Genomic DNA, 21746 nt, shown 5'->3' on the forward strand with positions numbered 1-21746 from the left:
GGCAGAGGAAACTCAGACAGTAAGCAGAGCAGAAGAGGAAGAGGAAGACAAGATTTAGACTGAGCTTAGCAACACGTTGAATGGAACAAGTCGTGGAGGGGCGAGGACACTGGGCCAGTAAAGTGGAGTTTCTCCTGGCTACTGCGGGAAACGTTGTCGGCCTGGGAAATGTGTGGCGCTTTCCTTACCTGTGTTACAAATACGGCGGGGGTAAGCACAAATGATAATCAGTGCTCATCTCGCGAAACGTGGAGTGCAGATATGCACTGCTGTGTATTATTTTGTAAACCCAGGTGCGTTCCTGCTGCCATATCTGGTATTTGTGGTGACCTGTGGTGCACCACTGTTCATGCTGGAGAGCGTCATAGGCCAGTACACCCAGGAAGGTAGCATCACCTGCTGGAGGAAGCTGTGTCCACTGGCAGAAGGTATCGTGTTCAAGACCTATCAAGAGCAAGGCACAAATTTCACTGTATTGTAACGACAACCTGGAAAAATGTTGGTTGGAAAGGTTCAAGTGGTTCAGTGCCCAAGTGGTGTATTTGCCCTTTAGAAAGACAACCAATAGTTGTAAATAATGAGAAAAAAATGATTTAAAACACTGAAACAAGCACAGTTTAGCTAGAAAATAAGGTTGAAATTGTCACACCGTGGTGAGGTTGTCTCGTCTTGGTTTTATTTTGTCTTGTCATTTCCTGTTTTATTTTGAAAGTCCCAACTCTCCTCATTTCAGAGCACTTGCCCTTCCTCATGTATCCTGTGTCTCCCTGATTACCATTGTTTCCACCTGTTCCCCATTTCCCCCACTTCTGACTTCGCCTTGTCTTGAGCCAGTGTGTCGTCGCTTCATGTCCATGCCACAGTCCTCGATTCTTTGTAAGCTTTCGGTCATCGATTGAGTGAATTTTTGTTTGTAATTTCCATACCTGAGTTAGCCCTTTTTCCCCATAGCCTTTTGTGTTTCCTCTGCATGCATGAGTGACTTTTTGTTTGTAGATTCATTTGGGTAGATTAATGTTTACAGCTTTTGTGTTGTCCTCATTGAGAGTGACTTTGAGTTCTAGTAATGTTTTCATAGTATTAACTTTTGGTCCTCCGCTTAGTAGTGAGTGAGTTTCTCTTGTTTTATTCATCAGGTTTTTCCTCCCTACAGACTGTTTTTTTTTTTTTTCTTTTTTCTTCTTTTAGTGTACAGTTTATTCCTCCTTGGAGTGATTTTGTTTCCTCGTGATTTAGAACCTTGTGACATCCCTTTAAGTTAATGTTTCCTTCTTTCACTCGGTTCTGAGATCATTGCTGCCCAGAATAAAGTCTGTCTTTCGAAGCCTCTGCGTCCCGGCCTGGCAGTACACACAGGCCAGTATGGACTCAGCAGAGGCGGCCCAGCTGACGGCCGCGCTACGCACCCAAGAAGCGACTCACCCGCCAGGAGGAGTTCCAGGTGGTGACGATGGCTCAGCTGTCAGCCCAAGTGCAGACCCTGATCAGACACCTGCAGCAGACGTCGAACCGGAGCCGCCGGTTCTGTCCAGGCTGAGCCCACCGCCAACGAGAGTCTGGACTGGGGATTGGCAGCCAAATTGGGACTCAATCCCCAGCCATTGGCCAGGCCCATTAAAGCCAGAGCTCTCAACTGCAAGGAAGTCTTTACCATAACCCACATCACTGAAACCCTGGAGCTACACACTCACGGACATAAGGAGCACATACACTTACCTCTGTCACTCACCATCACAAGCATTGATCCTTGGCATCCCTGGCTGTGCATCCATAACCCTCAACTGGAAGACTGGAGAGATCTTAGGGTGGGGGGAGGGAATGCGCAAAACACATTGAGTACATCCTGAACCCGGAAGATGATGTGCCTAACAGTAACCATGTGTTCAGTAAGTCCAAGGCCTTTGCACTGCCTCCTCATAGACCCTACGACTGTGCTATTGACCTGAGCCTGGGTTCAAGCATCCCCAAGGACAATAGCAGTTCCTCTGCATGCATGCACCTCAAAGGTGCAGTTCTCATGGTCACCAGAGGCGGCCTTCGAGGTCCTGAAGTCCCACTTCACCACAGCTCCTATCCTCACAATGCCAGATCCCAGGTGGCAGTTCGTGGCAGAGGTGGTTGCTTCCAACGAGGGAATTTGGGCTGTCCTCTCGCAATAGTCTGAGCAGGATGGGAAGATGCATCCCTGCGCCTTCCTATCACGACGGCTATCAAGGGTGGAACGTAACTATGATGTCTGCAACCGGGAGTTGTTGGCAGTCAAGGTGGCTCTGGAGGAGTGGAGACACTGGTTGGAAGGAGCTGAACACCCATTCATTGTCTGGACAGATCATAAGAACTTGGAATATATATGCAAAGCCAAGAGACTCAACTCCCGTCAGGCCAGGTGGGTGCTATTCTTTAACTGCTTCTTCTCCATCTCTTACAGGCTGGGGTCCCGGAACGTAAAACCCAATGCCCTGTCACGTCTCTACGACCCTGAGCCTGTTGCCAAGCACTCCTCGCTGCTTTCCTGTCATCCAGGAGTCTGGCAGACATATTTGCCATCTCCTGGAGGTTCTGGTGGCCATCCATGGAATCGTAGGTCTGGGAGTACATCAAGGGGTGTCCAGTCTGCACAAGGAATAAGATGTTCTCCAGGTCACGTATGGGCCTGCTGCAAACACTGCCCATTCCCTCCAGACCGTGGTCGGACATATCTATGGACTTCGTCACAGGACTCCTGATCTCACAAGGTAACACCACCGTCCCCACGGTGGTGGACAGATTTTCAAAAATGGCAAGATTCATTGCCTTGCCAAAACTGCCTTCAGCCCAGGAGATGGCCAAAATAATTATCAATCATGTGTTCAAGATTCATGGCTTTCCCAAGGACATTGTCTCAGACCGGGAGGGGCCCCAGTTCGTGTCACACTTGGAGGTCATTTTGCCAGCTCATCGGCACCAAAGCCAGCCTGACCTCAGGCTATCACCCGGAGGCCAATAACCAGACTGAATGCCTCAACCGGCCTCCGTTGCCTAGTGTCCCAGAACCCCTCAAGTACACGCACAACTCCTTACCCACCTCTGCCACAGAATTCTACCCCTTCAAGTGTGTTTACAGTTGTGAGCCTCCTGTTATTGCTGCCCAGGAACCTGAATTGACGGTCCAGTCTGCCCACGCCATGATCCGTCGTTGTCGACGCATCTGGGCTGCTGCACATAAGGTACTCATCTGTCAAGGGGACCACACAAAGAAAGCAGCGGACCGCAAGCGACAACCTGCACCCGCCTACCAGCCAGGCGAGAGAGTATGGCTCTCTGCCAAAATTCTCCAGGTCCCCTCCAAGAAACTGGCTCCACGCTTTGTGGGTCCCTTTCCCATCACCAAAGTCATCAGTCCAGCAGCTGTCCGTCTGCGCCTGCCTCGCTCCTTCCTGGTCCACCCGACATTCAATGTCAGTCAGGTCAAACCAGCCAGGGAGAGCTCCTTGGTTCCGCCCCTCCTCCTGAGGTGATAGATGGGGGTCCTGTCTACAAGGTCAAACGGCTGCTGGCTGTTCATAATAGGGACCGGGGCAAACAGTATCTGGACTGGCCGGGGTACAGCCCGGAGGAGAGACAATGGGTTCCTTCGCGGTTCCTTATGGATCAAACCCTCACCACTGACTTTCACCTTGACCAGCCTGGACCGTCTGGTAGCTGCTCCTAGATTTTCCTAACTCTCCTCATTTCAGAACACTTGCCCTTCCTCATGTATCTGTGTCTCCCTGATTACCATTGTTTCCACCTGTTCCCCATTTCCCCCACTTCTTAAATAGTCTGACTTCCCCTTGTCTTGAGCCAGTGTGTCGTCGCTTCATGTCCCACACCAGCATTACGTCCAGGCGAGTCCTCGTTTCTTTGTAAGCTTTTGGTCCTCAGTTGAGTGAATTTGTTTGTAATTTCCATACCTGATTTAGCCTTCTGTTTCCTCTGCATGAGTGACTTTGAGTTCTAGTAACATTTTCATAGTCTTACCTTTGGTCCCTTTTAAGTTAATGTTTCAAAGCACTGTTTACTTTTTCCACTTGGTTCTGCGATCATTGCTGCCAAGAATAAAGTCTGTCTTACAAAGCATCTGAGCCTCAGCCTGACAAGTATTGTCAAACAAATAATCTCGTGTGTGTGTGGATTCAATTAGATGAATTGCAATTAATATTCATTCATCATTGTATTTAATTCTGAAAGCAGGCACTATATAAATAAATTCTTAATGTGTTTATTTAAACTAAAGAGCAGATGTGGTGTCCAAATAGCTATAAATAAAAAAACAAGACGTAACAAACATATTTGGAAACAGAGACAGGTTGGCTTTTTTTTTTTTTTTTTTTTCCCCAGGAAACAATTTTTTAATAAAATTAATCATGCAAATGAATTCATCTAGATTGTCTAGGTCTAATTTTGACAGACCTAATATATACACATAAAGACACACATTTAGGTTAATGATGGCAAAAAATGGCTATATACTGTGTGTCTATATTTCGGCCCTGAAATCAAACCTGAGACCACCTGTTGCCAACGGTCAGCTTCTCCCTCCATCTAAAAGCGCTTCAGCTAATAGATGGATGGCCTGTTTCTGTAATGCTCGGTGTCCTGTAGGTATTGGATATGGTGGGCTCACGATCCTCGTGTACAGCTGTATGACCTACATCATTATTCTGGCCTGGTCTTTTCTCTACCTGGTGTTCTCCTTCAGCCCCCAGCTGCCCTGGTCCACCTGTGACAACTACTGGAACACAAGTAAGATGGATGCTGTCACACAGATTACAGTCGACGTGTGCAACACAAGATGATTGGTGATTTTTTTTTTTTTTTTTTTTTTTTTTTCTCTTGATTTTCTCCTCTTAGATGACTGTTTTGACTTTTTGAAAAGAAATGGCACCATCCAATGGACCAACCGGACTAACACAACCTCTGCTGCCACTGAATTCTGGGAGTAAGCCTCCAGACTCCCCTTCTATGGGATGTTAAATGAACAAAAATGCATTTTAAAAAATTGTTCATTTTGTTCCTTTTAGACGACGAGTGCTGGCTATTTCAGGGGGAATAGAGGAGATAGGCAGCATCAGGTGGGAGGTGCTGCTGTGTCTCATTGCCCTGTGGATCATCTGCTACTTTTCTATCTGGAAAGGGGTCAAATCCACAGGGAAGGTACTTACCTCAGGCCGACGCTGTGGTAAATATGTACATGCAGAATATTTATTAATGTCTTATTTATCTCTTTTTCCTCAGGTGGTCTACTTCACCGCCACCTTCCCCTATGTCATGCTATTGATTCTTTTGATCCGTGGACTCTCTCTTCCTGGAGCTTACGAAGGAATCCAGTTTTATCTTCTGCCTGAGCCCTCACAACTCATGGACACACAGGTAGAGGAGCTTAAAGATTTATAGTCACCGTATAAGTGGACAGCTCACGGTTTGCTTTGTTGCAACAGGTGTGGATGGCAGCCGGCAGTCAGATCTTCTTCTCATACAGTGTGGGTGTGGGCTCTCTGATTGTGCTCAGCAGCTACAACAAATACAACAACAACGTCTACAAGTGAGTATTTGTCAAAGTGCGACTTCTGACCCAAGCAAGACAAAACATTTGTTTGTTTTTGTTGTTGTTTTTTTGACTGTGCCGTGTGGTTTTACGTTTCGCAGAGACTGCCTGTGGCTGTGTTTGCTCAACAGCTGTACCAGTGTGGTTGCTGGTTTCGCTGTCTTTTCAGTGTTAGGGTTCATGGCTCATGAGCAGGGCGTCCCAGTGTCAGACGTGGCAGAGTCAGGTAATGAAAGATGAGATGATGAGAAAGATGAAAACTCTTCTAAATCACAGGTGTAGACAAACAGACAGTTCAATTGGGGATATAAATTCAACCTCCATTTCTAACAACTACTAACTATATCTGACTCAACTATATAACTATATCTATGTCTCGACGCAAAATGAACTCATCCAGGCATTTCTTAACTCAGTGTTTGTTGCCTTAAGTTGATTTTGATTAATTTTCTTATTCGTTCTTCTAAAACTTCACTTTTTCTATTCCGTGTTTTCAGTAAATGTAATCCGTTAGTCCTTGTTATATCCTTGTATATTCTCCATTACAGTCTGTATTCAGTTTTCCGTAAACATCCTTTCCTTGATGTGACATTGAGACATAGTCAAGAAGAGATCTTGTTTGCTGAAGGCAGATAGCAGCAGAGCAGCATCCTGTCTGATATTGTTTTCCAGGTCCAGGCCTGGCCTTCATTGCGTATCCTCAGGCTATGGCCATGATGCCTGCGCCTCAACTGTGGTCCGTCTGTTTCTTTGCCATGCTCATTCTCTTGGGTCTGGACACACAAGTAAGATGCACATGAACTTTTTTAAAGAATCCATTTCCATTTTGGAAATTTCCTGACTCTGTCCTGCCTGTTCTCGGTTCAGTTTGTGGCCATGGAGGTAGTGATGACATCCATCATAGATATGTTTCTGACTGTGATGCACAGACCAGGCCGACGAGAGCGCCTTCTCCTGTTCTTCTCCCTTTTCTGCTTCTTCACTCAGCTTATCATGATCACTGAGGTCAGTACTTTAGTCTGATTCCCCTGATGTTGTTGTGTGCTGCCTTCAAAATACAGACATTTTTCAGAGTGAATGATCACCTCAACAAGATTCTTTGTTTACTAAGACATCTTTAAACAGCCTGAAAGTTAATGGCTGAGGTTGGCGCCCATACATCCAAGGTTAACATCTCCTGTAAATTGTGTGTCTGTTGTCAACTCCAGGGAGGGATGTATTTGTTCCAGCTCTTCGACTACTACGCGTGTAACGGAGCATGCATCTTCTTTCTCTGCATATTTGAAAGCCTGGCGCTAGGATGGATATTTGGTAAGTTTGCTGTTTTGAAAGAACGGTTCCTCTTACATCACGTGAACGGCCTCCTGTTTCTGATGGTTACCTGGCAGCTGGATTGTTGAAACTTGCCATAAATGCAAACCGCTTTTTTTTTTTTCCACTCTGTGCTTTGTATGGAGATTATTCCTGAAATTCGGAACTGGACAACAAACAGCATGTTGTTGTCAGATCCTTCCTGCCTGTCGTTTCTATAAAAAACTGAGCATGATGCAACTGAAGAAAACCACGGCCCTTAAAAACCATTAACTAACATTTGGCCTCATTTGGTCCTTGTGCTTTGAGGGGCTGACCAGTTATATGCCATCATAAAGCACATGACGGGTGTGCAAGCCAACCCCTTCTTTAAAATCTGCTGGCTCTACCTCACACCGCTGGTCACACTGGTGAGTCAGTTCTTTGGTGAATCTGCTGTATAAATATCCTGTAAGTCCAAATCTCCCTCCATGTGTATCTGAATATGTCTTTGTGCTTTAATGTAGCATTTGTTTTGTGGGTCTTGTTTTTTCCAGTCCACTTTTATATGTTCCTTCGTAAGGTACGAGCCTCTGAAGTTCAATCGCTGGTATGTATATCCAGTTTGGGCGTACACGCTGGGCTGGGTGCTGGCCCTGTCCTCCATCCTGATGGTGCCCGGTTGGGCGTTACTTAAACTGGCAACTGGAAGTGGAACCTTCATTCAGGTGATTGGAAAAAAAAAAAAAAAATTATAAATTATCCTCTTAAAATGCATGTTATGCAAAATATTCTGTACACACTCGAAATTTTAGTTCCAACATAAAGCAGAATACCTGGAATCAAATATTCTTCTGCCATCCATATTTACTCATGTTTCAGTGAGCTTACGACTGATCTCCATCCGTGAGCTTATCATTATGTGTGATAAAAACTTTACAGTGCTGGGATTTGTTACGTCTCTATTTCATTTCATTATCCAGAGCTCAAATTGCATTCTCTGTAGTTTGTGCTTCTGCCACTGAAACAATCGAATAAGCCCAACTCACAGTTAAATATTTCTGGTTACCTGTTTCCTCAGCGTCTCCGCCACCTGTGTTGCCCGGACCCAGAATGCCATGTGACCCCAAAGACGGAAACCGAGCTGCAGAAATTGGAGGCTGTGAATTCTCACTGACTGGTATGAAAAGTTTCAGAGCAACAGACAAAGCGAGCAGACTGGTTACTGATTCTGAACTCTTGCTGTGTTGTTAACCATGAATATTAAATCACAAAGGAGAACACTGTAAATGTTGGAAAATATTTACAGTGAATATTTTACATTTGATCATTTTGTAAACTATGAAATTGCTTGAATTGCTTGAATCTTTTCAGTCACAATCTGATTCCTGTTTTCATCCAATTAAAATGAAAAAGTTATGTGAAATATGGATTAAAAATGTGTCTCATTGTGAAATGAGTGTTTTGTGCAAAAACTGCTGTTGGAACAACAAATGATTCTTGGCATATTAAATAAAGAATTCTTTGACAACAATAGTTATTTCAAATAGCTTTTCATAACAAAAATCACTCCTTCGTTTGTCATCTTTTTTACTTCAAACGTGTATCTAAACTTTAGTGAGGCCTTCCAGTTTCCATGGCAGCAGCTGGATTAATTCAAGGTTGTGCAAACTTGCTGCAGAAAAATTCAAACAAATTGAAGAGATTCATGTGAAACACAGAGAAGGTGAAATGTTTGTTTATTTAAATACCTTAAAATTCTGAAAAGCACACTTTAGAAAGCACTTCCCCAAACTAAGTGGCAGCGTAGTGTGTCGTGCACAATCACAACAGGATGGGAGGGGGTAAAAAAAAAAAAACAAACACCTGCTACGTGTGTAAAACCCATTTGCCGACACATTTAAAACACAAACACTCTGAACTCACATTTCAAACTATCAATAAAGCAGACGACCGCAACACACACAGCTTGGTGCAAACGAAAGCAACATCATTCAAAAGTGAACGGACAACCGAGCTGCTGCAGAGAGGAAACGGTGTGACTAATGACAGTGGAGAGACTGGTGGATTCAAACAGTTGGTGGTTTGGTTGTTTTCATTATCATAAAACATATTCAAAATGACTTCATTGAAGTGAATGAGTACAATAATGCGTGCCTCTGTAAAGCAAAAGAAGGTAATCAGGCGAAAATGAATTTGAGAAGCATATGGAAAGAAGTCCTTGCAGCAGTCCGGTGTAGTGCAGTCTGTCATGTTTCGGAGGGACTGGAGCCTTTTTTGCTATATTTTTCACTTTTGTTTTTTGAAGGCAACAATGTAGGATCTCCCCCCCCCTCTCAGTCTCTCTGAGTTGCTTTTTTTTCCCCCCAACAATTATATCAGGAGAGCGATCTATTCACATTTTCCCTGAATAAAGTTAGTCTGGTGTGTCAGGAAAACAATGACACACTGAATTGTCATCATCACATTAATGGAGTGTATGTATAAGCTAATAGTCTTTTCCTCCTGAGGAAAAGCATTTCCTTTACCCATAATCCTTTAAGTGGCTCACCTGCAGAGACCTTATCTACCTATAAACTCTGCGGTGGAAATCGAAGAAGGTGCTTTTGGAATAAACTGCACTTAGGTGCATTACTTAGGGGATCAGCTTCCAGATGTCAATCAGCAACAAGTACAGCACATAATAAAATCAAGCCCTTGTTGGATTTCTATTGACCTGCAAAAACTATTTTCTGAAACTCCCCAAAAGATTGGTTTAAATAAACAGACAAGGCTACTGGTTCTCTCCTGGCTGTCCTGAGTACTCGCTCTGCCGCTGAAGGCGATGCAGATCGTTCTATCCAGTAGAACTGTCAGGAGGGATGAAGGTGACTTTCTCTGAGGTTTCTTCACCAGCGTCAAGCTTCCTGCTTTGTTCTGTCTCAGACCGCTGCGATGCAGGAAAGTTCTGGGTAGAATCCAGGAGCGTGGCGAGGAGGCGAGACTGAGGCACATCGGCAGCCGGCGGCCTGGCGACGTCACCTGAGCCAGTACTCTTCGGCGGGCCTGCAGAATCCGGATGAGACAGGATTTGGAAACTCTCCAGGAGTTTGAGGTTGGGGTAGCTGCTGGACTCGGACATGGCTTTGTGGAGACATTCCCAGGCGGCCATGCCGTTCGGGCCGTAGCTGGGGTTGTTGGCAGCCTGGAACAGCAGCTCCGTGTGCTGGCGCAGCTGGGCAATGTCCCGCTCTGTGGCATTGCTCTGCTGCAGCAGCTCCTTAGTGCGCAACGTTATGTCCAGCAACCCTGACTGTCTGAGGATCTTTACTGTGTTGAGGAAACGGCGGTGGCGATTACTGGTGGTGCCGTTTATGTTGACCCCCCTGCTTGAGAGGAAGGAGGGAGGGATAGTGCACACATTGGTCACAGATGCAGAGCCCTGGATCGAGGAGGAGATCGAATTGGAGCTGGTGGACGATGGACTGCCTCTGGTTGAGAAGGAACATGGCTGCCCAGAGGCTGAGACAGCTGATGCTGATATGGGTTGCTTATAAAGATGCTGTTCACTGAGACACTTGGTCACAGGCGTGTTATCATTCTTGTGTTCTGTGCAAACCCTCTTGCTCAGATTCTGGGATTCTCCGTTCGATGAAGATTTATCAGGCGGCTTCTTGCTGGGGTGAGGTGCAATCCGGGGGTAGGAGTTAAAGATCGGCAGATACGTGGCTTTCATTTTTTTCCCCGTGACGCTGGACTTTGGCGACGAGGTCTTATGACATTGCAGGGAGGTTGGCACCAAGCTGGGCTGCTGGCAGAGAACCACCTGAGGAACAGCAGGACTGCTGGTCTGCCAGAGCAGCTGACCTCTTTTCTGAATGGTGTCCGACTGGTGGGAAAGGCAGGAAAAGGAAAATATTAGACGTGAAAAAAAAAAAAAAAAAACTAAACAAAACAGGAACTGGGGTTAAGGAAGAGGAATTAAATGCACATTAGTGATAGTCAATGTAGAAAATAAATAAATAAATAAACGAAATGCCAAGAAGGAGATTTCATTTTTAGTTTCAAAATACAGCTACCAAAGATTCACACTGAACAAGTAAGAAAGAAAAAGTCTGGGGGGGGAATAAATCACTGAAACAATAGAAAAGGACTGTCTTGTAATTCTTTTGTTTGTAATTTTAATAAAAATCATCATTAGCACAGGAGCTGGGTGAATAACAAATCTTGGATCAGTGCCTGCATCTACACCTGCCTTACCTGCTGCAGCACTATGTTCTTGAGTATGTAGATGGGTGAGGTGAGATTCCCGTGATCTCTTGGACCAAGCTCTTGGTTTCTGCCGGGCTGGGAAGTTTTTGCACACTCGCTGCCTCTGGACGGGCTTTTGTTGCTGTGCTGGTCCTCCGCATCCGTCTGCTGCCAGTCTGAGCCGTCTGCACAGGAGACAGGACAGAGAGGACTGAGGAAAGAGCAACGCTGCGCTCACTTGTTGTATCGAGTGCACATGTGTGATGAACACATTTTTATTTTATCAATTGTTTTTTTTTTTTTAATTATCATTTATTGTCATCCAGTAATTAATAATTCGGGATCAATGCTGTTTGCCCCACAACAAGAAGGTCAAGTGTTCGTTTCCTCCCACCGTCCAAAGACATCATGTTAGGATTAACTGGTGACTCTTAAATTGTCCGTAGGTCTGAGTGTGAGTGGTTGTTGGTCTCTGTCTGTCTCTGTGTGTTGGCCCTGTGATGGACTGGCGACCTCTCCGGGCTGACCCCGCCCTCGCCTAATGCGAGCTGGGATTGGCTCCAGCACCCCCCGCGACCCAGAAACCGATGAGCAGTAGAAGATGAATGAATGATGAACAGTGTTGTGCCAATATTACATAACTTTCTTCTAATTCTCCTTTCTTGCTAGCATATAAATAATTACTACTTAGACGCATTACATTGGACTGAGCTGTGATTATTAGGTTTGCACAGTAAAACTGTCTGGTGTTTAGGTTTTGAGAAAATACCATGAAGCATCGTGTTGACTCGTGTTCGGTTGGATTTGTCCGTGAGAGCTGTCGTAGCAACAGAGACGACCTGTTTTAGCACAGAACTGAGGGATTTAGGTCTGTCAGTGTGTTTGATGCCAATTATTGTATGTAACTGCACATAAATGTTTTGTAAATTGCACTTTTTTTCTTATCTCTGATCAGACTGATACATGTACCGAGCTGCCAAGATGACAGCAACCACAAAGCGCTCACGCCCTCTAGACAGTTTATCCATTTATTAATCACTGAATCATCCACTCAACAGCATTAACAATTACTGACACCTGGATTAGATTCAAGATTCATTTCAGGGTTAGGCTGTACAATGCTGTTTCCTTCTCCAGTTGGTTTTAAGACATTAAAAAATGTGAAGCTGCTCTTCACATTTTCTATCAAATTTCGGACAGTTCAGCTTAATGATGGTCTTCCACACGCAGCCACTGCAAACAAGGTCAACTCGAACCGCATCAACAGTTAACGAATCACAGAGTTCAGTCGATGGTAGCAAAACAATGAGACACAAAATATATAACAACTTCACTTAAATTATTTTCTGTCCCCTGAATTTGAGTGACACAGTTCCTGCACGCTTAATCTTATATGGATGTAAACAAGCTCAAATTGAAGCTGAAAATTAGCTTCCATTCCCAGAAGAGCCCTGCCCATTATGTACAGCTGTTCATCCCGTCCAGCTCTCACTCGTTGCTGCTTGCACTGACTTGTACAAATTCATGCAGGAGTGTACGTGAAACAGCTGGAGGGAATTAAACTTACTGTTTATTTGCTAATTCTCTAGTTACACTTCTGCCATATTTACTTCAACTCACCAGAGTAACCCGAGTCTTTTTCTGAGCTGCAGTGTGAGCCCCTCCCACTGGGGTTGTCTGCGCCTTTGCCATCACGCATTGCCAGCAGAGTCGTACTGTTGCTCTTCTCTTTAGCCTTCTTGCTGGAGGTGGCACAAGGCCCGTGCTCGTTCTTGCAAGGCTGTTCCTTTGGCATGCTGGAGCCTAATGAGGGATCACATGATACTTGGACTGCCCCCTGAATGACAGAAGGCAATAAACATACAAACGTCATTTCAAAGATCTGATCATGACACAATCACATGACCAACCACCCAGCCTGCAAGTTGAAACTGACCGCAGCAAACATCCTTCTGCTCATATTTAAAGCTGTGGATACACATTTCATGTCATTGTGGATGACTAAAGCAACCACAGACTACATGCCTAAATAAATGTCATGTCTTTCATGTTACTCCTTTTCTCTATTGTCTTAAACTGTCTGTTACAGCAGTTGCCCTCTTTCTTAATCAGTCGGTGCGGTGCATTGCGTGATAACTTTACAGCATTTGGCAGCGTTTTCCTGCTTTTTTTTTTTTTTTGGCACATACAGACGTTTTGTGTATTTGCCTTCATGTGGGGTGGTAACTGTGACAACTTACACACAATGGCAGTATGCGTTAATAAAACCTGCCACGGTACATGAAGCCTGTTAACTCTGAGGTTAACATAAACAACAGGCAGCAGTTCAAAGCCAGAGACATTCAGGATGGGGTAAATTCTAGTTTTAAAAAAAATTATTATGGCTTGTCCAAGTTAACACCAGGGTTAAATATTAATTTATTCCTTTCTTTCCCTCTCACATCCACCTGCTTGCCAACTATGAATTCTGGGACTGCAACAGCTAAGATGACTCGCCACATGTCCTCAGTTTACCTGTCGATGGCGTCTGAGAAACACCTGAGCATTGAGATAAATGTCTAACATTTAGAGCAAACACGCATATAATGATGTTTACTAGTGCAAGCTTTTAGGACACGATTAAGTGCCAATTTGTACACACAAGGTTTGAGTTATTACACAGAAATTTTATGTAATCCAAATCCGGCCCACTGAAGCAGATAGGAAGAGCAATCCGAGCATTCAGTGACAGACTTTTTGTCTGTGTGTTTGCGTGTGGAGTTGGGCATTATCACTGTAACTGATGTTACAGTTAAAAAAACAAAACAAAACAAAACCGGAAGAACATGTAGGAAATGCACCACCTCCTACCAATGACCCTGCACAACATCTGACACGCTGTCATCTCTGTTGAGTCATTGAAGAAGCCAGCAAACACACACACACACAAACCAGAATATTATAAATATATAAACTCAAACAGTTGATATCTACAGCAGAGCCACACGTGACATTCTCCTGGGGATTCGATGTGTATTGGGTTTGCAATTGATATCTGAAATTTAAGACGACGACAGGGGGAAGGAATGGGTGCAACTTTATTGTCGAATTGTGTCATGGTAATTTAATTAAAATACCCCCCCCACCCCCAAATCAGAGTTTCCTCTCCAATCTCTGATAAACACCATGTGTGTGTGTGTCCCCCCCCCCCCCCCCCCCCCGAGTATGGTTCACTTCATCTCTCCAGGAAGTTCAGTCAAACGTTTGGTGTGGTGTTTCTTGAAGGGAGGGGTTCCGTGAAGGCAGCACACGTATGTCTCAGCTGCAGCACCCCCCCCCCAGCTCCTGTTCCTGTTATGTAACCCTCAACTTTCAGTCCTGCCCTCTCTTACATACACACTCACCGTGAACACAATTACACACAAAACAAAAGAACACAACAGCTGAAGTGGTTAAACGTTTGTTAAAAAAAAAAAAACAAAAACATTGCGTGTCGAAAAAACACAAAAGACAAACACGTGAAGGCAAACAAAGAAGTTATAAGAGAGATGTAATCTTGAATGGGAGGAACATCCCGTCTTTTTCAGAGAAAACTGCTTTTATTGTGGCCAACATAAAGACAGAAACTTACCTCTGAGTGTGCAACAGCCAATTTATTTCCAATTAAAGGTTTTCCCGGTTGGGTCCAGTTTGCGGAAGCAGGCCAGCTTTAGATTTAAGCAGCAGGGCCATGTTGTAGCGGATGTCTGTCGGGATCACCGTAAAAAAGAGGAAAAGAAGAAATGAATCACTTTCCTCTTTGTCAAATGAGCCGTGCGATAAGACAACAGCGAAAACGGCCCGAGCTTCGTCAAGCGCCCCTGAAGGACACACGACATCCGGTTAGTTTCAGTGTAAAAGCACAGCTGTAATGATCCAAAGCGTGTGGCTTTATGACCCAAAAAACAAGTCGGGCAAAGGTTCAAATTATCGGCCTGATTTTATAATTTTAATCATCCAAATGTGTTTTTTAAACCTCTTTTTTGGTTAAATTAAAAGTTAACCCTTTTATTTTGAAGTCCCGGTGGCTAACTCTGGCTAGCTTTGACGCCGCCACTTAACGCGACGAACGAAACTTTCTAGACCGAGGTTTAAAAAAAAAAAAAAAAAAAAAAAAAAAAGCCCAGAAACCACAAAACTATAAATATGGACATGTTACTGATAAGCACCATCACACACAGGAGCTGGTTGGTGTCGGTCCGAGTGGCCTTCACGGGACCCGAAGCCGCAGGTTGAGCCACCTACCGGAAACAACAAGAACACGTCCGTCTGCTGGACGGCCATTGGCCGGCGAGGAAACTGCGACAGCCAATCAGAGGCCACAGCGCGTGTGACGGCTTGTGTTCCGGAAAACAACGATGTTTGTTGAGTTAAAGTCACGTTTTGATCCACAAATAAAATACACGAAACCAGAGAAGCATTTCCGTGAGGAGGAAATACACAGCATCAAAAATAAGATAAATTACGCACAAAGATAGAGAAATAGAAAACATCTGTTGGGCCAAGTGGTTCATATAGACATGTTACCTAAATTAAAGTAAAATGGTAGTAAAAGTTCAGATTTAAAAGAAGGTCTGCCGTTCCACAGATGTGAGCCGTCCTCTTAGGTTTCAATATCTGGTCACCGTCAGGCTCATTAAAATCGACAGCAAATCTGATAAATGCCAGAGAACTAAAAACAAGCAGAACCTTAAAATATATTCCACAGCATACCAGAAGGCCATGCAGAGGCTAAAAATTGGAGTAATGTCTGCCTTCTATGTGGCTTTATATAAATTAAACTATCTCCACTTAAATTTCCTTCAGGATTAATAAAGTGCCTATCCCCGTCCTTCATTGGGCTCAATTCCCAACAGCAGATTCACACATGTAGCTTGTGACCGTACAAATAAATATTCTTCCTGTGGTACTGAGATAAAAAAAATAATAATAATAATTACTTTAACATTTGGTAACATGCATTTTTGGACATTTAAAGAGAACTACTCTTTACATGAAGCTGTCCCATGTTTTTTTGTCATTCATTTGGAACAATCGGCTGTGTTGGCAACAGTGCAGTCAGAAGGTGGACCTGCTTTCATGTGACTGCAGTCACGGCTCATAGAAAGAGTAGAAGTGCCAAAATCGCAACTGCTTGTGCAAGAAACAGCTTAGTTTTGGTACTTTGCAGCAGACACTTTATTTTTACATTAAAACATCTCAAGTAACTTAATAGACAGACTACATCCTCTCCACAAAATTACAAGACAAGGACACATCAGTACAATTCAAATATTTTCCAAGTTGGCTGCAAGATAAGATCATAAAACAGGTGCTGCTAGGCTGGCTAAATCATAAATGCACTCACCCTTAGTGCATGAAATCCTTTGAAAGATTTGATGGCATACATACATACATAGTTTGACAGACTTCTTCCTCATCCATCTCCACACTAACTTCCCCAGATCCAAAGGAGTCAAGTTTCACTCGTCTTGTTCCTCTACTTTGAAGCTTTGGGAGTTTCTGAGAGTCTGGAACATCAAGGGCATACACCCAGGAGAGCAGAGATGTTCTTTAGACCCAGGTGTCGGCTGACATGCAGAGTCTCTGGTGAGGAGAATTTAATAAAAGTTGCACAGGTCTCCTGGGCATGGGCCGTGGCTGCAGCTTTGGCCAGAATGTGCATGATCCTCAGCACGACAGTTTCACTAAAAGCACACAGACGTCACACTGAGTTCAAGGACGAACGGTGACAAATAAACAGCCAGTCAGCGGCATATAATTAAAGATCATTGGATAATGGGAGGGGGGGGGGGGGGGGGGGGGGGGGCATCTTACAAGTAAAGATACACACCTGCCCACATGGATGCTGGAGGCCAGACACCAGGCAGCCTCCCCCTCTGGTGTCTGAGGCTCCTGCAGGACTTGGCGGGACAAGCAGAGGGCTGCTCCTGCCAGCTGCACAGGCAGAAACACCAAGCACTGCCCTTCCAGGAGAGACAGCTCCAGCAGATAACGAGCCATCCACACCGCCTTGGCACTGCAGCGAGCAACAGAGGCAAGGAGGACGAGGAAATGCAGAGGGGGGGAGTAAGACAAATTAAACTTCAATCCACAAAGGACTTTTCGCTCCATTCTCAGCAGCTGATGCTTCGTGTAGGTGTGGTCCATCAAGTAGCAGAGTCCAGACACCTGGAAAAAACAGTTCAAATTAGGAAACATTTGTCCTTTCTTACAAGAAAACATTCAGGTCTTCACTTTACTCAGTCAGAGACTCAAAAAAAGAAAGTACTTTGATTAGTCTCATTTACAAACTGACTTTCTAAGTTCTTAAAACTGTCAACTAACCTCAGGAAGGAGACTCTCTTCTTTCTTTGCAGCAAGGAAGAGGCAAACCATGCCGAGCAGCTGCAGATTGGCTGTGGTCACCTTGATATGACGCAAGGAGCAGTTGAGCAGGTGAATGGCCAGATAGAGTGTCTCATCCTGGAAATGCATCATCTCCTGGAGGAAATTATACAAGAAATGGTCAGGGAGTCACTGTGCATAGCTGACAATCATGCAGTACATCCCTTCAACAAAGCTCCTTTTACACCTCAGCTTTGTAAGGACACCATCTGTTTGCCCTGATTTCCTGCATTTGTGCTAAGCTAACAGGCTACTAGCTTTAGTAGTGCGTTCTCGTGAAATGTTTGTAGGGAGACACTGACACAAACTACCCAAACGTAGTGTCACCGTGGCATGGGTGCCTTTTTAGTTCCTGCCTGACTAATCTCTAATTTGTTATGATAAATCCTCTATTGACGGCCAGACCCACATGAACTTGAATGAGCCAGTTGACGAGGACAGCTCGAGTGGCATCTGTGAAGTGCTGGGGCAGGTCGGCGTTGGGTAGCATGTTCCGCGTTTGAGTCCTCTGCAGGGTGAGAGCAGAACAGGAGGCACACGCTGAATAATGAAACGGTTGTATTAGAATTCAGCGTTCTCTTGTGATGACGTCTGCATCTGACCTCTGTTCACTTTGTCTCACCATGATGTCCAAGAACACGTCCCAGGCGTATGACCGGTCCCATATGAGGCCCAGCGCTTCGAGAGATTTCTCTACTTCAAGACGGAGCAAACTGGGCACCAGCGCCTGCAGGCTGTGGAGACTCTGCAGTCCATGAGGGTAAAGCAGAGCAGTCTGCTCCACACACCCGTCTCCACCGGAGTGAGAGGAGGACAAGATGACGGGACAATTATCTCACAAATATCTCACGGCTTGTTTTGTCAGAAAAAGTTCATGCTACGCATTTAAGCTACTAACATGTCAGTATGATGTTTCTTTAAATAAAAAGTGAGTATCATGGTCATGCCCACATTAAACACATTTCCTTTTGGTGCATATAATCCAAAAGCCCCCCCCCCCCGATATTGATTTCACTACCGTCTGGGTCGGACTGACTGTCTTCGTGGAAACCCATGATGATGCCCTCACTGGTTTGCATCAATAATCTCCTTTCCTGGGAACACAACACCTCACGTCAGTGAGAAATGAATGCACAGGTGGAACATTTGTAAGAAAAAGGAGGAAGCAGAAGTTTGTAGCGAATATGAACGTCTCACATTTGGAGATTAGACGGCAGCTCCTGTTGCCCCTCACATCACTGTTATATATCAGAACGCTGTGAGAAGCGACGAAAGCAAGAGAAAGACTGCGGTGTGTTTTGCGTGAAGGGGCCAAGCAGGACAGAAGACGTACCCATTTACGTTCTGGCTCCATTTTGACAGGTGCCATCCTGGGCTCGTCCACTTCCACGGGCTGCCAGCGATCGATCGGGCCACAGGCATTAGCCCAAGTTCTTAATGGGGCTCGCCTCTCATCCGCCTGGAGGGACGACAGGAAATCTTTACTGACGTGATCCCGGACACCTCAAAAAACACATTTATTGATTTTATTTTATTTATTTTTTTAAATGAGCACAAGTTGCACCAAAAAGAGCATCCGCTGTCTCCGATGAGTGGTGGTGTAGTGACAACGTCTTTATGACAGACAACTTATTAAATCAGTAGTGTTTCACCCTAATGAAGAGACTCCCTGACACCTGGAGTCACAGCAGCTGAACACAATTACATTTCCACGTTGTTGTGTTTTCCAATGAAGTAGGCATTTTTTTAAGCTGTTTTAACTAACCTGTATCTGGTTGTCTTCTGCTCCACATCTGATTTTTTGCTGTTGTTGTTATTTTAGTTTCCCTCAGATAACCTGCATGTTGTGTGTTGTCAGATGCCCACCTTACTGTGTAAGTCCAGCAGGGGCTTGGAGTCAGAGAAACCGGTCTTGGCCATCGTGACAGCCGGAGACGGAGGCTCCTCACCGGGCCGCTGCAGCTACTTAAACACGGGCGTCGGCGGAGGCCTGAAGCGGAGGCCTGGAGCGGAGGGAGCCGCCACGCTGCCCCCACGGCCGCTGATAAAAGACAGGTGGGCCGGCCTGATTGGGCTGGGGGCACCGGGACAGGTGAGGACCAGGACTTCCGGTGGACGGTTTAAAAATAAAACGTCCAGTTCATTTTAATATTTTAGCAAAATCATGATTCTCCAGTCGGGACCAGCTGATATAATACACTATTTATAGACTCACAACATCAAATTTCACACTTCTTGTATTTTTTTGTGGAAGGACATGAACCAGTTTGTCCGTTTGTGTGTTATATATTTTTGCAACGTCACAGAAATATGCGCACGCAGCTTGGGGCCAGAAAACCGAAGTCTATGGGAAAACGTCACATTTTAAAGGACAGCTTAAAGCCTAAGGGCCATTCCGGTGGTCTAATTTAACTAAACAGACGGTAAATAATAAAGATCTCTGCTGTGTTGGTCGTTATTCTGTCAAGTTTCTCTTAAAAAAATAAATTATGACTTTCCTGGATTCTGTCAATCAACACTCCATCCAATCGGAATTTTGAGACTCCTGTTTGTAGCTCTCACTTCTTCTCAGGTAAATTATCATTTATCAACCCTTTCTGTTAGAGCCTAGATTTCACAGAAAGTCGTCTGTAAATGCTTATGAAACACATGAAACCTATGCTGCCCAAAGCTATTTTCTAGTTATTCTGAATAATCCCAATCATTTGGTGGAGGGTCGTCGTCTCTGGATGTTTGTATACAATAAAGGGATCGACATCGTTAAGTAACAGTCACTTTCTTTGCATGCCAGATTGTTTCATCCACCCTCACTAACATTTATAGGGGAGACATGTTTTTTTTGGTCATATTCTGGTCTATTCTGGTAAACAGGATGTTTAAATATACCATGTTCAAGAAAAAACTTCCCTAAAGGCTACATTTATCCACACCATTTAAAAAATAAATAAATAAATAAATCCAACTATCAAAATATGATTTATCCCTTTACAGTGTCTCTGGGTTGGGCAACACTATTGTCTCAATCCTATTTTAAACTTTATGTATAATGTCTGAAATACACACTTTTACTTTCATGTTTCTGGGATAAAATGGAAAAGAAGGGCAGCGTTCAGTAAAAGGTGAAGTAAATGAAAAACATGCTGAACTGACATATTTGGGCATTGTGGCCTTCATTAGGTTCACTTTAAAGAATTTACCAGTTTTAGCCAAGCTGAAAAATGAAATGAATGCCTATAATAAAGTCAGACGATTCCTGTTGCAGTGGGTTGATTTAGGACTGGGCAGGTGAAAAGTGTACACTGTAAAAAACTGCATTAAAACAAAAGAGACACAGAGTTTTATTCAGTAAAAATGTTTACTGGCACATTGTAGTTGCAAATGTTATAAGCTACCATATTGTAGCAGGTATCACCCGTTACATTGTAAAGTCTTGCAAGGAGGGAGGGGGGGTGAAAGTGTCCATGAGGACAACGTCCTCCCCTTAAGGATTGCTTTTTTTTTCTCCATTGTCCTCTGAGCCTCAACTAACAGCAAAAAGCAAAGAAAAAAAATCGCTACACCAGCTTCAGGTGTGACATTCGTGACTGCAGATCACATTCAAATATACAGAGAAGCAAGGTAACCATATAAAGCTGCAAATCAAATACTACAAAGCTGCAGGCCTCCCCCTTCTACTAATGTTGCATTCACCATCAAGCTTTTGTTGTTGTTTTTTTTGGTATTTACACAATATGATGAGGCACTTGTTGTGCCTGTGTGTGCCTACAGGAGAGGTCAGGGGTATTAACTTGCATGTTCAGCTGTGAAGCATTGCTTAAAGCGTGGCCAGCAGCAAGGTTCAGTGTATGGCTTCACAACCAATATTAAAAAAAGTTCAGCAGCACCCCCTTACGGCCATGATAGCAATGAAGGCAAATCCACAGTGGTGTCCATCAGTGCAGTGGTTCTCCATATCTGGTCCTGCTGTTTCCAGAGCAGGACACTAGGCTAGAGTATGATGGCTGTGCCTGAGCCAGTGAGAAGAGGTGCTGGAGTTGTGAACTATAAATCAAAGCCGTTTCATCACATTATCATCTGCAGGAACTGGGACCACCTGCTGCCTTTCTGTGTCTCTGTCACCACCCTCACTCAAACATCCCTCAGTCACTCACACAAACGGAAATTAAAGACAAACCGATGTGTGGCGTGTGGCTTATATCAGTAAATGCTGAGAAATGTTCTCACTAAACCTTTAAAATTACCTAGAAAAGTGTAT

At 44.4% G+C, this 21746-nt stretch overlaps 3 protein-coding genes across 4 annotated transcripts; 1 reads left to right on the forward strand and 2 right to left on the reverse strand.

The window, feature by feature from the left end:
• The first annotated feature begins 71 nt into the window (after positions 1–71).
• LOC115052584 (sodium- and chloride-dependent GABA transporter 2-like) lies at positions 72–8052 on the forward strand. Its single transcript, XM_029516780.1, has 14 exons — positions 72–210; positions 294–428; positions 4624–4764; positions 4873–4960; positions 5043–5175; positions 5257–5391; positions 5460–5563; positions 5668–5792; positions 6239–6351; positions 6434–6571; positions 6775–6877; positions 7187–7287; positions 7414–7584; positions 7938–8052. The coding sequence occupies exons 1-14, from the start codon at positions 81–83 to the stop codon at positions 8031–8033; spliced, it is 1713 nt and encodes a 570-aa protein (XP_029372640.1). The 5' UTR covers positions 72–80; the 3' UTR covers positions 8034–8052.
• A 526-nt stretch (positions 8053–8578) lies between these two features.
• On the reverse strand, positions 8579–15318 carry LOC115052988 (CLOCK-interacting pacemaker-like). 2 transcript variants are annotated; one of them, XM_029517508.1, is made up of 5 exons: positions 15274–15318; positions 14697–14811; positions 12707–12923; positions 11096–11271; positions 8579–10724 (listed from the first exon to the last, which is right to left on the reverse strand). In XM_029517508.1, the coding sequence occupies exons 3-5, from the start codon at positions 12879–12881 to the stop codon at positions 9693–9695; spliced, it is 1383 nt and encodes a 460-aa protein (XP_029373368.1). In that variant the 5' UTR covers positions 12882–12923; positions 14697–14811; positions 15274–15318; the 3' UTR covers positions 8579–9692. The 2 variants fall into 2 exon arrangements, with proteins under 2 accessions (XP_029373368.1, XP_029373369.1); XM_029517509.1 differs by having other exon boundaries at positions 15284–15301.
• A 1304-nt stretch (positions 15319–16622) lies between these two features.
• ccnp (cyclin P) lies at positions 16623–19411 on the reverse strand. Its single transcript, XM_029516673.1, has 8 exons — positions 19358–19411; positions 18825–18950; positions 18507–18585; positions 18114–18283; positions 17901–17999; positions 17432–17587; positions 16938–17275; positions 16623–16791 (listed from the first exon to the last, which is right to left on the reverse strand). Exons 1-8 carry the CDS (start codon positions 19409–19411, stop codon positions 16623–16625), a joined length of 1191 nt encoding a protein of 396 aa, XP_029372533.1.
• Positions 19412–21746: the final 2335 nt, after the last annotated feature.

The sequence above is a fragment of the Echeneis naucrates genome, chromosome 13 (genome assembly GCF_900963305.1).
Source record: "Echeneis naucrates chromosome 13, fEcheNa1.1, whole genome shotgun sequence".
NCBI lineage: Eukaryota > Metazoa > Chordata > Actinopteri > Carangiformes > Echeneidae > Echeneis > Echeneis naucrates.

Bases quoted from the DNA above. Each gene is read 5' to 3' on its own strand.
- LOC115052584 (XM_029516780.1), top strand. From the start codon at position 81: ATGGAACAAGTCGTGGAGGGGCGAGGACACTGGGCCAGTAAAGTGGAG. The intron at 429-4,623 runs GTATCGTGTTCA...GGTGTCCTGTAG, and splicing joins GCTGTGTCCACTGGCAGAAG to GTATTGGATATGGTGGGCTC. The intron at 5,564-5,667 runs GTGAGTATTTGT...TACGTTTCGCAG, and splicing joins TACAACAACAACGTCTACAA to AGACTGCCTGTGGCTGTGTT.
- LOC115052988 (XM_029517508.1), bottom strand. From the start codon at position 12,881: ATGCCAAAGGAACAGCCTTGCAAGAACGAGCACGGGCCTTGTGCCACC. The intron at 11,272-12,706 runs GTGAGTTGAAGT...TCTCCTGTGCAG, and splicing joins AAAAGACTCGGGTTACTCTG to ACGGCTCAGACTGGCAGCAG. The intron at 10,725-11,095 runs GTAAGGCAGGTG...CTTTCCCACCAG, and splicing joins AGAACATAGTGCTGCAGCAG to TCGGACACCATTCAGAAAAG.
- ccnp (XM_029516673.1), bottom strand. From the start codon at position 19,411: ATGGCCAAGACCGGTTTCTCTGACTCCAAGCCCCTGCTGGACTTACAC. The intron at 18,586-18,824 runs GTACGTCTTCTG...TTGTGTTCCCAG, and splicing joins TGGAGCCAGAACGTAAATGG to GAAAGGAGATTATTGATGCA. The intron at 18,000-18,113 runs GTGAGACAAAGT...CTCACCCTGCAG, and splicing joins ACGTGTTCTTGGACATCATG to AGGACTCAAACGCGGAACAT.